General features: G+C 60.6%; 1 protein-coding gene across 1 annotated transcript in view; it reads left to right on the forward strand.

Moving 5' to 3' along the window:
- Positions 1 to 2,615: 2,615 nt before the first annotated feature.
- The window catches only part of GUCY2D (guanylate cyclase 2D, retinal), a 43,944-nt gene continuing 29,373 nt past the window's right edge, over positions 2,616 to 17,186 (forward strand). Inside the window, exons 1-8 of the mRNA XM_072920680.1 lie at positions 2,616 to 3,241; positions 6,379 to 6,680; positions 8,309 to 8,663; positions 11,054 to 11,138; positions 12,160 to 12,256; positions 13,527 to 13,631; positions 14,648 to 14,728; positions 16,812 to 16,892. Coding sequence (XP_072776781.1) covers positions 2,668 to 3,241; positions 6,379 to 6,680; positions 8,309 to 8,663; positions 11,054 to 11,138; positions 12,160 to 12,256; positions 13,527 to 13,631; positions 14,648 to 14,728; positions 16,812 to 16,892 — 1,680 coding nt within the window. The 5' untranslated portion in view covers positions 2,616 to 2,667. The remainder of the gene's footprint in view (positions 3,242 to 6,378; positions 6,681 to 8,308; positions 8,664 to 11,053; positions 11,139 to 12,159; positions 12,257 to 13,526; positions 13,632 to 14,647; positions 14,729 to 16,811; positions 16,893 to 17,186) is intronic.

Below are 17,186 nucleotides of genomic sequence, written 5' to 3' on the forward strand. Positions count from 1 at the left end.
ATCTCACACAATGACATCTCCAGCGGTGGTGGCATCTCCCACAGTGACATTTCCCATGATGGTGGCATCTCAAATGGCTTCAGTTCCCAATGTGGCATCTCCCACAAGGACATCTCCAACAGTGACATCTCCAATGGCGGCATCTCCAACTGTGATATCTCCAACAGCGGCAGCACCTCCCACGGTGACATTTCCCATGATGGTGGCATCTCCCATGGCTTCAGTTCCCACGGTGGCATCTCCCTGGGTGACATCAGCCCCAGGGACGTTTCCCACGGTGGTGGCACCTCTGGCGTCATGACCCGCCGTGATGGCACCTCCTGTAATGGCACCTCCCATGGTGGTGGCATCTCCTGTGGTGGTGGCATCTCCAACAGTGACACCTCCAACGGTGGCATCTCCCATGGTGGCATCTCTGACGCTGGTGGTGGCATCTCCAACAGGGACATCTCCCATGGCAGTGACATCTCCCATGGTGACACCTCCCATGATGATGACACCTCCCATGGTGGCATCTCCCATGTTGGCATCTCTCAAGGTTTTGGCACCTTCCATGATGGCGCCACCTCTCATGGTGCCACGTCCCATGGCGCCACCTCCCATGGCTTTTCCACCTCCCATGATGATGGTGCCACCTCTCATGGTGGTGCCACCTCCCATGGCTCTGCCATCTCCCATGATGATGACACCTCCCATGGTGGCATCTCCCATGGCTTTGCCACCTCCCATGATGGTGCCACCTCCCATCATGGTGCCACCTCCAATGGTGCCATCTCCCATGGCTCTGCCACCTCCCATCATGGTGCCACCTCCCATCATGATGCCACCACCCATGGTGACACCTCCCATGGCTTTGGCACCTCCCATGATGATGATGACACCTCCCATGGTGCCACCTCCCATCATGGTGCCACCACCCATGGTGCCACCTCCAATGGTGCCACCTCCCATGGTGATGACACCACCCATGGAGACACCTCCCATGATGATGGTGACGCCTCCAATGGTGCCACCTCCTGTGGTGGTGGCATCTCCCAAGGCTTTGGCACCTCCCATGGTGGCACCTCCCAAGGCTTTGGCACCTCCCATGATGATGGTGCCACCTCTCATGGTGCCACCACCCAAGGCTTTACCACCTCCCATGATGGTGACACCACCCATGGTGGCATCTCCCATGGCTTTTCCACCTCCCATCATGGCGCCACCTCCCATGGTGCCACCTCCCATGATGATGGCGCCACCTCCCATCATGGTGCCACCTCCAATGGTGCCACGTCCCATGGTGGTGGCATCTCCCAACGCTTTTCCACCTCCCATGATGATGATGACACCTCCCATGGTGCCACCTCCCATGGTGTCACCTCCAATGGTGGCACCTCCAATGGTGACACCTCCCATGGCTTTGGCACCTCCCATGATGATGATGACACCTCCCATGGTGCCACCTCCCATGATGATGATGACATCTCCCATGGTGTCACCTCCCATGGTGGCATCTCCCGTGGCTTTTCCACCTCCCATGGTGGTGGCATCTCCCAGGGCTTTGCCACCTCCAATGGTGCCACCACCCAAGGCTCTGCCACCTCCCATGGTGGTGCCACCACCCATGGTGACATCTCCCATGGCTTTTCCACCTCCCATGATGATGACACCTCCCATGGTGATGGTGACACCTCCCATGGTGGCACCTCCAATGGTGACATCTCCCATAGCTTTTCCACCTCCCATGGCTTTTCCACCTCCCATGGTGCCACCTCCCATGATGATGACATCTCCCATGGTAACACCTCCCATCATGGTGCCACTTCCCATGGTGTCACCTCCAATGGTGCCACCTCCCATGGCTTTGCCACCTCCCATGGTGACATCTGCCATGGCTTTGCCACCACCCATAGTGACACCTCTAATGGTGACACCTCCCATGCTGGTGACACCTCCAATGGTGTCACGTCCCATGGCTTTTCCACCTCCCATGATGGCATCTCCCAAGGTTTTGGCACCTTCCATGATGGCGCCACCTCCCATGGTGGCATCTCCCATGCTGGTGGCATCTCCCATGGCTTTTCCACCTCCCATGATGATGATGACGCCTCCCATAGTGGTGGCATCTCCCAGGACTTTGCCACCTCCCATGGTGCCACCACCCAAGGCTTTACCACCTCCCATGATGACATCTCCCATGGCCTCTCCACCTCCCGTGATGGTGGCATCTCCCAAGGCTTTGCCACCTCCCATGGTGACATCTCCCATGGCTTTGGCACCACCCATGATGATGGTGACACCTCCCATGGTGCCACCTCCAATGGTGACACCTTCAATGGTGATGGCGCCACCCATGGTGCCACCTCCCATGATGATGATGGCATCTCCCATGGCTTTGGCACCTCCCATGGTGATGCCTCCAATGGTGGTGCCACCTCCCATGGTTTTTCCACCTCCAATGGTGCCACCTCCCATGGTGCCACCTCCCATGGTGCCACCTCCCATGATGATGGTGGCATCTCCCATGGCTTTGGCACCTCCCATGATGATGATGACACCTCCCATGATGGCACCATCTCCCATGGTGGTGGCATCTCCCGTGGCTTCTCCCCCTCCCTGCCTCCCCCTCCCCTCTCGGTTCCTCTGCGGTTCCTCCTCCTGTTCCTCCTCCTCCCCTCCCTGTCCATGTCCTCCACGTTCCGCGTGGGCGTCCTGGGCCCCTGGAGCTGCGACCCCCTGCTGGGCCGGGCCCTGCCGGCGGTGGCCTCGCGCCTGGCGGTGACACGGCTCAACCGGGACCCGGCGCTGGCCGCCGGCTACTGGTGGGACACGGTTCTCCTGCCCGAGCCCTGCGCGGCGCCGGCGGCGGTGGCCACCATGGCGGCGGTGGAACGTCGCGCCGGAGCTTTCGTGGTGGGACCTCTGAGCCCGTCCGCGTGCGGCGCCGCCGCGCTGATGGCCACCGCGTGGAACAAACCCCTGGTGGCCTTCTCCTGTGGGGCCACCATGGCCACCACAACCCAGCTGAGACCTCTGCCCGCGCCCGCCCGCGTCCTCCACGCGGTGCTGCGGCACTTCCGCTGGGCGCACGTGGCCGTGGTGGCCGCGCCGCAGGAGATGTGGGTGGACACGGCGCTGGAGGTGGCGGCGGCGCTGAGGGAGAAGGGGCTCCCGGTCAGCGTGGTGGCCACGGCTGGAGAGGACGAGGAGGAGGCGGAGGAGGCGCTGAGGAGAGTCCAGAGGGCGGATGGGGTCAGAGGTGAGCGGGGTGGGGTGGGGTGGAGAAATGGAGGTGGAGGTGGAGAAAAAGATGGAGGTGACATGGAGGTGGAGATGGAGAAATGGAGATGGAGCTGGGATGGAGGTGGAGGTGGAGATGGAGGTGGAGGTGGAGGTGGGATGGAGGTGGAGGTGGAAGTGGGGTGGGTTGGGGTGGGGTGGGGTGGAGAAATGGAGGTGGAGATGGAAATGGAGAAATGGAGGTGGAGATGGAGAAATGGAGGTGGAGGAAGGGATGGAGAGATGAAGGTGGGACATGGAGATGGAGAAAGAGTTGGAGAAATGGAGGTGGGATGGAGGTGGAGATGGAGAAATGGAGGTGGAGATGGAGAAATGGAGATGGAGAAGGAGAAATGGAGGTGGAGATGGAGAAATTGAGGTGGAGGAAAGGATGCAGAGATGGAGGTGGACATTGGGATGGAGGTGGAGGTGGAGGTGGAGGTGGGACATGGAGATGGGGGTCGGATGGAGGTGGAGGTGAAGAAATGGAGGTGGAGATGGAGATGGAGGTGGGATGGAGGTGGAAGTGGAGGTGGAATGGAGAAATGGAGGTGGAGGAAGGGATGGAGAGATGGAGGTGGGACGGCAGTCAGAGTGAAAATGGAGATGGGATGGAGGTGAAGGTGGGACATGGAGATGGAGGTGGGATGGCAGTGGGATGGAGGCAGATGTGGAGGTGACATGAAGGTGGGATGGAGATGGAGGTGGGATGGAGGTAGAGAAATGGAGGTGGAGGAAGAGATGGAGAGATGGGGGTGGGATGGAGGTGGAGGTGGAGATGGAGGTGGAATGGAGAAATGGAGACGGAGAAGGAGAAGGAAATGGAGGTGGGATGGAGATGGAGGTAGAGATGGAGAAATGGAGACGGAGAAGGAGAAATGGAGGTGGAGATGGAGAAATTGAGGTGGAGGAAGAGATGGAGAGATGGAGGTGGACATTGGGATGGAGGTGGAGGTGGAGGTGGAGGTGGGACATGGAGATGGAGGTGGGATGGGCAGTGGGATGGAGAAATGGAGGTGGAGGAAGAGATGGAGAAATGGAGGTTGGATGGAGGTCAGGGTGAAGATGGAGATGGGGTGGGGTGGGGTGGAGATGGAGAAATGGACGTGGAGATGGAGGTGGAGGTGGGATGGAGAGATGGAGGTTGGATGGAGGTGGAGGTGGAGAAATGGAGGTGGAGATGGAGAAATGGACGTGGAGATGGAGAAATGGAGGTGGGACATGGAGATGGAGAAAGAGTTGGAGAAATGGAGGTGGGACGGCGGTCAGAGTGAAGATGGAGATGGGATGGAGGTGGAGGTGGAGATGGACATGGAGGTGGGATGGAGAAATGGAGGTATAGGAAGAGTTGGAGAGATGGAGGAAGGGATGGAGGTGGGATGGGGTGGGATGGAGGTGGAGGCAGAGGTGGGGTGGGGTGGGGTGGAGGTGGAGAAATGGAAGTGGAGAAAGAGTTGGAGAAATGGAGGTGGGATAGAGGTTGGGGTGAAGATGGAGATGGGATGGAGATGGAGGTGGGATGGAGATGGAGGTGGGATGGAGGTGACATGAAGAGGACATGGAGGTGGAGATGGAGAAATGGAGGTGGAGGAAGAGATGGAGAGATGGAGGTGGGGATGGAGGTGGGGTGGAGGTGGACATGGAGATATGGAAGCGGAAGTGCTGATGGGGGTGGAGAAATAGAGGTGGACATGGACTTGGACATGGGGATGGAGGTGGGGGTGGGATGGAGAGATGGAGGTGGAAGTGAAAAAATGGCAGTGGAGAAAGAGTTGGAGAAATGGAGGCGGGACAGTGGTCGGAGTGAAGATGGAGATGGGATGAAGGTGAAGGTGGAGATGGAGAAGGAGGTGGGATGGAGGTGGAGGTGGAGAAATGGAGGTGGAGAAAGAGATGGAGAGATGGAGGTGGGATGGAGGTCAGGGTGAAGATGGAGATGGGATGAAGGTGGAGGTGGAGATGGAGATGGAGATGGAGAGATGGAGGTAGGGATGGAGATGCAGGTGGGGTGGAGAGGTGGAGGTGGAGGTGGAGACAGAGGTGGAGGAGGGGTGGAGATGGAGAAATGGAGATGGAGCTGGGGATGGATGGATGGAGGCGGGGTGGAGAGGTGGAGGTGACATGGAGGTGGGATGGAGGTGGAGATGGAGAAATGGAGGTGGAGAAATGGAGGTGGAGAAAGAGATGGAGAGATGGAGGTGGGATGGAGGTGGAGGTGAGGATGGAGGTGGGGTGGGGTGGAGAGATAGAAGTGGAGGTAGAGGTGGGATGGAGAGATGGAAGTGGATGTGGAGATGGGGATGGAGGTGGAGAAATGAAGGTGGAGGTGAACATGGGGATGGAGGTGGGGTGGAGGTGGACATGGAGAGATGGAAGTGGAGGTGCTGATGGGGATGGAGAAATAGAGGTGGAGGAAGGGATGGAGAGATGGAGGTGGGATGGAGATGGAGGTGGAGGTGGGATGGAGGTGGAGGTGGAGGTGGAGGTGGGGTGGAGGTGAAGGTGGGACATGGAGATGGAGGTGGGATGGCAGTGGGATGGAGGCAGAGGTGGAGGTGACATGGAGGTGGGATGGAGATGAAGGTGGGATGGAGGTGGAGAAATGGAGGTGGAGGAAGAGATGGAGAGATGGGGGTGGGATGGAGGTCAGAGTGAAGATGGAGATGGGATGAAGGTGGAGGTGGAGATGAAGGTGGAGGAGGAGGTGGGGTGGGGTGGAGGTGGAGAAATGGAGGTGGAGGAAAAGATGGAGAGATGTAGATGGGGATGGAGGTGGAGGTGGAGGTGGACGTGGGGTGGGATGGAGATGGAGGTGGAGAAATAGAGGTGGACATGGACATGGACATGGAGAGATGGAGGTGGACATGGACATGGGGATGGAGGTGGGATGGAGGTGAAGATGGAGATAGGGATGGAGGTGGAGACAAAGATGGAGATGGATGGATGGATGATGGATGGATGGATGGATGGATGGATGGATGATGGATGATGGATGATGGATGATGGATGGATGATGGATGGATGGACAGACGGACGGACGGATGGAGACAAACACAGACGGACAGACGAAGCCCACACTGCCGGTGCCACCACCCCCGTGTCCCCGTGTCCCCGCAGTGGTGCTGATGTGCATGCACTCGGTTCTCCTGGGCGGCCGGGAGCAGAAGGTCCTCCTGGAGAAGGCCGAGGACCTGGGCATGACGGACGGGACCTTCGTCTTCGTGCCCTACGACGCGCTGACCTTCGCGCTGCCGTACCGCCGCGTGTCCTACCCGGTGCTGGCCAACAGCACCAAGCTGCGCCTGGCCTACGACGCCGTGCTGACCATCACCATCGACTCGCCCGACGTCTCCTTCCACCAGGCCCTGGAGGAGGCCAAGGCGGCCAACGAGGTCCCCGCCGACCTGGACCCCGCAGAGGTGGGGCTGGGCGGTGTCTCCGGGGGGTTCGGGGGTACCGTGAGAGGGTTGAGGGCATCTCTAGGGGGTTTGGGGGTATCTCCAGGGGGTTTGAGGGTATATCCACGGGTTTTGAGGGCATCTCAAGAGGGTTGAGGGTATCTGGAGATGGTTTGAGGGCATCTCCAGGGGGTTTGGGGGCGTCTCCAGGGGGTTTGGGGGAGTCTCCAGGGGGATTGAGAGCATCTTAGGGGGGTTGAGCATATCTTGAAAGGGTTTGAGGGCATCTCCAGGGGGTTTGGGGGTGTCTCCAGGGGGTTTGAGGGCATCTCAAGAGGGTTGAGAGTATCTTGAAAGGGTTTGAGGGCATCTCAAGAAGGTTGAGGGCATCTTGGGAGGGTTTGAGGGCATCTCCAGGGGGGTTGAGGGCATCTCAAGAGGTTTGGGGGCATCTCCGGGGGGTTTTAGGGCATCTTGAGAAGGTTGAGGGTATCTTGAAAGGGTTTGGGGGCATCTCCAGGGGGTTGGGGGTGTCTCCAGGGGGTTTGAGGGCATCTCAAGAGGGTTGAGGGTATCTTGAAAGGGTTTGATGGCATCTTGGGAAGGTTTGAGGGCATCTCCAGGGGGTTTGAGGGCATCTCCAGGGGGTTTAGGGGCATCTCCAGAGGGTTTGAGGGTGTCTCCAGAGGGTTTGAGGGCATCTCCAGGGGGTTTGGGGGTGTCTCAAGAGGTTTGGGGGCATCTCCAGGGGGTTTGAGGGCATCTCCAGGGGGTTTGGGGGTGTCTCCAGGGGTTTTGAGAGCATCTCAAGGGGGTTTGGGGGCATCTCAAGAGGGTTGAGGGTATCTTGAAAGGGTTGAGGGCATCTCCAGGGGGTTTGGGGGTGTCTCCAGAGGGTTTGAGGGCATCTCCAGGGGGTTTGGGGGTGTCTCCAGGGGGTTTGAGAGCATCTCGAGAGGCTTGAGGGTATCTTGAAAGGGTTTGGGGGCATCTCCAGGGGGTTTGGGTGTCTCCAGGGGTTTTGAGGGCATCTCAAGAGGGTTAGGGGTATTTGGAGATGGTTTGAGGGCATCTCAAGAAGGTTGAGGGTATCTTGAAAGGGTTTGAGGGCATCTCCAGGGGGTTTGGGGGTGTCTCCACGGGTTTTGAGGGCATCTCAAGAGGGTTAGGGGTATCTGGAGATGGTTTGAGGGCATCTCAAGAGGGTTTGAGGGTATCTTGAAAGGGTTTGAGGGTATCTTGAAAGGGTTTGAGGGCATCTCCAGGGGGTTTGAGGGCATCTCAAGAAGGTTGAGGGTATCTTGAAAGGGTTTGAAGGTATCTCCAGGGGTTTTGAGGGCATCTCAAGAGGTTTGGGGTGTCTCCACGGGTTTTGAGGGCATCTCAAGAGGGTTAGGGGTATCTGGAGATGGTTTGAGGGCATCTCAAGAAGGTTGGGGGTATCTGGAGAGGGTTTGGGGGCATCTTGGGAGGGTTGAGGGTATCTTGAGAGGGTTTGAGGGCATCTCCAGGGGGTTTGGGGGCATCTCCAGAGGGTTTTAGGGCATCTTGAGAAGGTTGAGGGTATCTTGGAAGGGTTGATGTCCCACCAGTCCTGATGTCCCACCACTCCCACCATCCCACCACATCCCACCATCTCCCCCCACCAGGTCCACCCGTTGTTCTCCACCATCTACAACTCCATCTTCTTCCTGGCCACGGCGGTGGAGGCCGCGCGCCGCAGCGGCCGCTGGGTGATGGGCACCAGCGTGGCCGACCACGCCCGGGACATGGTGGTCCAGGGCTTGGGTCAGACCTTCACGGTGGACGGGGACGGGGAGGTCTCGGTGCCCTACGTGGTGCTGGACACGGACGGCAAAGGCCACCACCTCTGGCCGGTCTTCGGTCTGGAGCCCCACACGCGTGGCCTCAGTTATGGTGTCCATGGACCTCACTGGCCCCACAGCGCCCGCCCGGCCACCGACGCCGGCTGCTGGTTCGACTCCGAGGTCATCTGCAACGGCGGTGAGGGACGGGACGGGAGTGGTGGGGTGGTGGGACACGGGGATGGATGGTTGGGGCATGGTGGCACCACGGTGTTGGATCAGGAGTGGTTCTTCATGGTCATGGTTCCACCATGGTGGTGGTGCCACCGTGGTTCTGGACCAGCCGTGGTTCCTTCATGGTGGTGGTTCCACCATGGTGGTGGTGCCACCATGGATCTGGACCAGATGTGGTTTCCTCCATGGTCATGGTTCCACCATGGATCTGGACCAGGTGTGGTTCCCTCATGGTCATGGTTCCACCATGGTGGTGATGGTGGTGCCACCATGGACCTGGACCAGCCATGGTTCTTCATGGTCATGGTGGCACCATGGTTCTGGACCAGCCATGGTTCCTTCATGGTCATGGTTCCACCATGGTGGTGGTGCTACCATGGTTCTGGACCAACCATGGTTCTCTCATGGTGGTGGTGCCACCCATGATTCTGGATTATCAGGGTCATGGTGCCACCCATGGTTCTCAATGATCGGGGTCATGGTGGCACCACGGTTCTAGACCAGGTGTGGTTTCCTCCACGGTTGTGGTGGCACCACAGTGTTGGACCAGCCGTGGTTCCCTCATGGTCATGGTGCCACCATGCTGGTGGTGCCACCACGGTTCTGGACCAGATGTGGTTTCCTCCATGGTCATGGTGCCACCATGGTGTTGGACCAGCCATGGTTCCCTCATGGTGGTGGTGCCACCCACGGTTCTGGATCATTGGGGTCATGGTGGTGGTGCCACCCACGGTTCTGGATGATCGGGGTCATGGTGGCACCAGGGTGTTGGACCAGCCGTGGTTCCTTCATGGTCATGGTTCCACCATGGTGGTGGTGCCAACATGGTTCTGGACCAGCCGTGGTTCCTTCATGGTCATGGTGCCACCATGGTGGTGGTGTCACCCATGGTTCTGGATGATCAGGGGCATGGTGGCACCACGGTGCTGGATCAGCCGTGGTTCTTCATGGTCATGGTTCCACCATGGTGGTGGTGGAATTGTGGTTCTGGACCAGGAGTGGTTCTTCATGGTCATGGTTCCACCATGGTGGTGGTGGAATTGTGGCTCTGGACCAGCCGTGGTCCCCTCCATGGTCATGGTGGTGGTGGCACCCACGGTTCTGGATGATCGAGGTCATGGTGGCACCATGGTTCTGGACCAGGTGTGGTTCCTTCATGGTCATGGTTCCACCTTGGTGTTGGACCAGTCATGGTTCCCACCATGGTCATGGTGGCACCATGGATCTGGACCAGCCGTGGTTCCTTCATGGTCATGGTTCCACCATGGTGGTGGTGCCACCCAAGGTTCTGGATGATCGGGGTCATGGTGGCACCATGGTTCTGGACCAGCCGTGGTTCTTCATGGTCATGGTTCCACCATGGTGGTGGTGGAATTGTGGTTCTGGACCAACCGTGGTTCTCTCATGGTGGTGGTGCCACCCATGGTTCTGGATCATCGGGGTCATGGTGGCACCACAGTTCTGGACCAGGCATGGTTTCTTCATGGTCATGGTTCCACCATGGTGGTGGTGCCACCCACATTTCTGGATGATCGGGGGAAGGTGGCACCACAGTTCTGGATGATCGGGGTTATGGTGGCACCACGGTTCTGGACCAGGCGTGGTCCTTTCATGGTCATGGTTCCACCATGGTCGTGGTGCTACCATGGTTCTGGATGTTCAGGGTCATGGTGGTGGTGCCACCCACAGTTCTCAATGATCGGGGTCATGGTGGCACCAGGGTTCTGGACCAGCCATGGTTTCCTCCACGGCTGTGGTGGCACCACGGTGTTGGACCAGCCGTGGTCCCCTCCATGGTCATGGTGGCACCATGGACCTGGGCCAGCCATGGTTTCTTCATGGTCATGGTTCCACCATGGTGGTGGTGCTACCATGGTTCTGGACCAGCCATGGTTTCCTCCACAGTTGTGGTGGCACCACAGTGTTGGACCAGCCGTGGTTCCTTCATGGTCATGGTTCCACCATGGTTCTGGACAAGCCATGGTTCCCTCATGGTGGTGGTGCCACCCACGGTTCTGGATGATCGGGGTCATGGTGGCACCACGGTTCTGGACCAGGAGCAGTTTCCTCCATGGTTGTGGTGGCACCACGGTGTTGGACCAACCATGGTTCTTCATGGTCATGGTTCCACCATGGTGGTGGTGCCACCATGTTGCTGAACCAGCCGTGGTTCCCTCATGGTCATGGTGCCACCATGGTGGTGGTGGAATTGTGGTTCTGGACCAGCCGTGGTTCCCTCATGGTGGTGGTTCCACCATGGCCATGGTGCCACCATGGACCTGGACCAGCCGTGGTGGTGGTGCCACCATTGTTCTGGTCACTCTGGTCACTCTGGTCACTCTGGTCACTCTTCAGGGATGGACGCCGGCTTCGTCTTCTTCCTCTTCCTCCTCATCGCCGCCATCATCGCGGCCGGCGCCGCCCTCGCCTGTCACATCCGGTGGGTGGCCCTGGTGGCCTTGGTGTCCCCTGGTGTCCCCTGGTGTCCCTGGTGTCCCCTGGTGGCCCCTGGTGGCCCCTGGTGGCCCCTGGTGTCCCCTGGTGGCCCTGGTGTCCCCTGGTGGCCCCTGGTGGCCCCTGGTGTCCCCTGGTGTCCCCTGGTGTCTCCTGGTGGCCCTGGTGTCCCCTGGTGGCCTTGGTGGCCCCTGGTGTCCCCTGGTGTCCCTGGTGTCCCCTGGTGTCCCCTGGTGGCCCTGGTGGCCCCTGGTGTCCCCTTGTGGCCCTTGGTGTCCCTGGTGGCCCTGGTGTCCTTGGTGGCCCTGGTGTCCCTTGGTGTCCCCTGGTGTCCCCTCTTGTCCCCTGGTGTCCCCTGGTGTCCCCTGGTGTCCCCAAGTGGCCCCTGGTGTCCCCTGGTGTCCCTGGTGTCCCCTTGGTGTCCCCTGGTGTCCCATAGTGTCCCCTGGTGGCCCTTGGTGGCCTTGGTGTCCCCAATCCCCCCAATGTCCCCAATGTCCCCAATGTCCCCAATGTCCCCTCAATGTCCTTAATGTCCCCAATGTCCCCATGGTGTCCCCAATGTCCCCAACCCCCCCAATGTCCCCAATGTCCCCGATGTCCCCAATGTCCCCAATGTCCCCAATGTCCCCAATGATGTCCCCAATGTCCCCAATGTCCCCAATGTCCCCAAATGTCCCCAAATGTCCCCAACCCCCCCAATGTCCCCAATGTCCCCAATGTCCCCAATGTCCCCAATGTCCCCGATGTCCCCAATCCCCCCAATCCCCCAATGTCCCCAATGTCCCCAATGTCCCCCAATGTCCCCAATGTCCCCAGTGTCCCCAATGTCCCCAATGTCCCCACTGTCCCCACTGTCCCCACTGTCCCCAATGTCCCCAATGTCCCCAATGTCCCCAATGTCCCCATTGATGTCCCCAATGTCCCCGATGTCCCCAATGTCCCCAATGTCCCCAATGTCCCCATTGATGTCCCCAATGTCCCCAATGTCCCCACTGTCCCCGCAGGCGCCGTATCCAGCAGGCGCAGCTCATGAAGGGCCCCAACAAAATCATCCTGACCATGGAGGACCTGACCTTCATCAACACCCGGAGCAGCAAACAGGTGACACCGGGGGGACATTGGGGACATTGGGGACATTGGGGACATTGGGGACATTGGGGACATTGGGGACATTGGGGGGATTGGGGGGATTGGGGACACTGGGGACATTGGGGACATTGGGGACATTGGGGACATTGGGGGGACATTGGGGGACATTGGGGACATTGGGGACATTGGTGACATTTGGGGACATTTGGGGACATTGGGGACGTTGGGGACATTGGGGACATTGGTGACATTTGGGGACATTTGGGGACATTGGGGACATTGGGGACATCAAGGAGAGCCAGGTGGACATTGGTGGGGTTGGGGATTGGGACAATCATGGGTGACCCCTGGGTGACCTTGACTGACCCCTGGGTGACCTTGGCTGACCCCTGGTGACCCTGTCTGACCCCGGTGACCCCTGTGTGACCTTGTCTGACCCCGGTGACCCCTGGGTGACCCCGATGACTCCTGGGTGACCTTGGCTGACCCTGTGTGACCTTGCCTGACCCCTGGGTGACCTTGGGTGACACCCGGTGACCCCTGGGTTACCTTGGCTGATTCCTGGGTGACTCCCTGGTGATCCCTGGGTGACCTTGGGTGACCTTGGCTGACCCCCGATGACCCCCGATGACCCCCAGTGACCCCTGGGTGCCCCCTGGGTGACCCTGGCTGACCCCTGGCTGACCCCTGGGTGACCCTGGCTGACCCCTGGATGACCTTGGCTGAGCCTGGTGACCCCTGGGTGACCTTGGCTGACCCCTGGGTGCCCCCCGATGACCCCCGGTGACCCCTGGGTGACCTTGGCTGACCCCTGGTGACCTTGGCTGACCCCTGGTGACCCCTGGCTGACCCCGGTGACCCCTGGGTGACCTTTGGTGACCCCGGTGACCCCTGGGTGACCTTGGCTGACCCCTGGTGACCCCTGGGTGACCTTGGCTGACCCTGGTGACCCCGGTGACCCCTGGTGACCTTGGCTGACCCCTGGTGACCCTTGGGTGACCTTGGCTGACCCGCAATGACCCGCAATGACCCCCGGTGACTCCTGGGTGACCTTGGCTGACCCCTGGGTGACCTTGGCTGACCCCCGCTGACCCCTGGTGACCCCTGGGTGACCTTGTGTGACTCCGGTGACCCCTGGGTGACCTTGTCTGACCCCGGTGACGCCTGGGTGACCTTGGCTGAACCCCTGGTGACCCCTGGGTGACCTTGGCTGACCCCCGATGACCCCTGGATGACCTTGGCTGACCTCTGGGTGACCTTGTGTGACCCCGGTGACCCGCAGGTGGACAGCAGCCAGGCCAGCCTGGCCGGGCAGAGCGGGGGTGACGTCCGCAGCGTCCGCAGCGCCGCCCCCGGCCCGGACACCTCCAACGTGGCCGTGGCCGAGGTGAGACCCCTCCCCTCCCCCACCCACCCACCGCCCCTCCCCCCACCCACCCCAACCTCCCCTCCCCCCTCCCTGCTCCCCTCCCCCCTCCCCACCTGCGGGGGGTGACAAGGCCAGACCACCAACCTGGGGACCTCATGGCCCCGCCCCCGGGGCATGATTGACAGATGGTCCCACCCTCTGGGCAATGATTGACAGCTGATCCACCATTCCCTGGTGATGATTGACAGCTGGTCCCACCCTCTGGGCAATGATTGACAGCTGATCTCAGCCCCTGGGCAATGATTGACAGCTTATCCCACCGCCTGGGCAATGATTGACAGCTGATCTGCAATCCCCTGATGATGATTGACAGCTGATTTTAGCCCCCCTGGGGATTGATTGACAGCTGATCTGGCATCCTCTGATGATGATTGACAGCTGATCCCATCCTCTGGACAATGATTGACAGCTGATCTGCCCTCCCTGGGTGATGATTGACAGCTGATCCACCATCCCCAGATGATGATTGACAGCTGTGCCCCGCCCCCTTGTGCAATGATTGACAGCTGATCCACCATTCCCCAGTGATGATTGACAGCTGGCCCCGCCCCCGGGCGGTGATTGACAGCTGGCCCCGCCCCCAGTTGGTTATTCCCAGCTGGCCCCGCCCCCAGTTGATGATTGACAGCTGGCCCCGCCCCCAGTTGATGATTGACAGCTGTGCCCGGCCCCCAGTTGCTGATTGACAGCTGGCCCCGCCCCCGGGCGGTGATTGACAGCTGATCCACCATTCCCTGGTGATGATTGACAGCTGTGCCCCGCCCCCAGTTGGTTATTCCAGCTGGCCCCGCCCCCAGTTGATGATTGACAGCTGGCCCCGCCCCCAGTCGATGATTGACAGCTGGCCCCGCCCCCGGGCGGTGATTGACAGCTGGCCCCGCCCCCAGTTGGTTATTCCCAGCTGGCCCCGCCCCCAGTTGATTATTCCAGCTGGCCCCGCCCCCGGGCGGTGATTGACAGCTGCTTTCCCGCAGGAGAACGCGAAGGGCAGCAGCAGCAACCTGCCCCTGCTGCTGCTCTTGTTTAACCAGCAGGGCCTTGTCGCCTCCGTGCAGGTGAGTCCTGGAGCCCCGCCCCCTGCCTAAACCACGCCCCCTTTCTTCCAGACACGCCCCTTCCATCCAAACCACGCCCCTTTCCATCCAAACCCCGCCCCTTTCCATCCAAACCCCGCCCCTTTCCATCCAAACCCCGCCCCTTTTCATCCAAACCCCGCCCCTTCTCATCCAAACCCCGCCCCTTTCCATGCAAACCACGCCCCTTTCCATCCAAACCCCGCCCCTTTCAATCCAAACCCCGCCCCTTTCCATCCAAACCACGCCCCTTTCATCCAAACCCCGCCCCTTTCCATCCAAACCACGCCCCTTCCATCCAAACCACGCCCCTTTCCAGCCAAACCCCGCCCCTTCCATCCAAACCCCGCCCCTTACATACAAACCACGCCCCTTTTCATCCAAACCCCGCCCCTTTAAATCCAAACCACGCCCCTTTCCATCCTAGCCCCGCCCATTTCCATCCTAGCCCCGCCCCTTTCCATCTAAACCACGCCCCTTTCCATCCAAACCACGCCCCTTTCCATCCAAACCACGCCCCTTTCCATCCAAACCCCGCCCCTTTCATCCAAACCCCGCCCCTTTCCATCCTAACCCCACCCTTTTCCATCCAAACCCCGCCCCTTCCATCCTAACCCCGCCCCTTTCCATCCAAACCCCGCCCCTTTCCATCCAAGCCCCGCCCCTTTCCATCCAAGCCCCGCCCCTTTCCATCCAGACCCCGCCCCTTTCATCCAAACCACGCCCCTTCCATATAAACCACGCCCCTTTTCATCCAAACCACGCCCCCTTCCATCCAAACCCCGCCCCTTTCATCCAAACCCCGCCCCTTTCCATCCAAACCCCGCCCCTTTCCATCCAAACCCCGCCCCTTTTCATACAAACCCCGCCCCTTCCATCCAAGCCACGCCCCTTTCCATCCAAACCCCGCCCCTTTCCATCCAAACCCCACCCATTTCCATCCAAACCCCGCCCCTTTCCATCCAAACCCCGCCCATTTCCATCCAAACCCCGCCCCTTTCCATCCAAACCCCGCCCCTTCCATCCAAACCCCGCCCCCTTTCCATCCAAACCACGCCCCTTTCCATCCAAACCACGCCCCTTTCCATCCAAACCCCGCCCCTTCCATCCAAACCCCGCCCCTTTCCATCCAAACCACGCCCCTTTCCATCCTAGCCCCGCCCCGCCCTCCCATGCCGGACCTACAACTTCCTGGTGGCATCTCAGGTGGCTTCGGGCGGTTCCTGGGCGTGTCCCCAGGTGTCCCCAGGTGTCCCCAGGTGTCCCCAGGTGTCCCCCCAGGTGTCCCCAGGTGTCCCCAGGTGTCCCCAGGTGTCCCCCCAGGTGTCCCCAGGTGTCCCCAGGTGTCCCCCCAGGTGTCCCCAGGTGTCCCCCCAGGTGTCCCGAGGTGTCCCCAGGTGTCCCCTCAGATGTCCCCCCAGGTGTCCCCCCAGGTGTCCCGAGGTGTCCCCAGGTGTCCCCCCAGGTGTCCCCCCAGGTGTCCCCAGGTGTGTCCCCAGGTGTCCCCAGGTGTCCCCAGGTGTCCCCAAGGTGTCCCCAGGTGTCCCCAGGTGTTCCCAGGTGTCCCCCCAGGTGTCCCCAGGTGTCCCCAGGTGTCCCCAGCTGTCCCCCCAGGTGTCCCCAGGTGTGTCCCAGGTGCCCCCAGGTGTCCCCAGGTGTCCCCAGGTGTGTCCCAGGTGCCCCCAGGTGTCCCCAGGTGTCCCCCCGGGTGTCCCCCCAGGTGTCCCCAGGTGTCTCCCCAGGTGTCCCCAGGTGTCCCCAGGTGTCCCCAGGTGTCCCCTCAGGTGTCCCCCAGGTGTCCCCCCAGGTGTCCCCCCAGGTGTCCCCCCAGGTGTCCCCCCAGGTGTCCCCAGATGTCCCCCCAGGTGTCCCCCCAGGTGTCCCCCCAGGTGTCCCCCCAGGTGTCCCCAGGTGTCCCCCCAGGTGTCCCCCCAGGTGTCCCCAGATGTCCCCCCAGGTGTCCCCAGGTGTGTCCCCAGGTGTCCCCAGGTGTCCCCCCAGGTGTCCCCAGGTGTCCCCAGGTGGGTGGGCGGGGCCCAGGTCTCAGCCCTCCCCTCCCCCACAGGGCGATTGGGTGTGGCTGAAGAAGTTCCCGGGGGATCAGCACACGGAGGTGAAACCGGCCACCAAGCTGACCTTCTGCAAGGTGGGAGACACGGCGGGTCACCACGGGGACGTCCTCGGGTCATTGGGGACGTCTTCGGGTCATGGGGACATCGTTGGGTCACGGGGACATTGTTGGGTCACGGGGACATCTTCAGGTCACAGGGACATCTTCGGGTCACGGGGACATCATGGTTCCCATTGGACCATGGGGACATCTTTGGGTCATTGGGGACATCGTTGGGTCACAGGGACATCGTTGGGTCATTGAGGTCCACGTTGGACCAGGGGGACATCATTGGATCATCATGGTCCCCATTGGACCATGGGGACATCG

The sequence above is a fragment of the Taeniopygia guttata genome, chromosome 32, assembly GCF_048771995.1.
Source record: "Taeniopygia guttata chromosome 32, bTaeGut7.mat, whole genome shotgun sequence".
Taxonomy (NCBI): Eukaryota; Metazoa; Chordata; class Aves; order Passeriformes; family Estrildidae; genus Taeniopygia; species Taeniopygia guttata.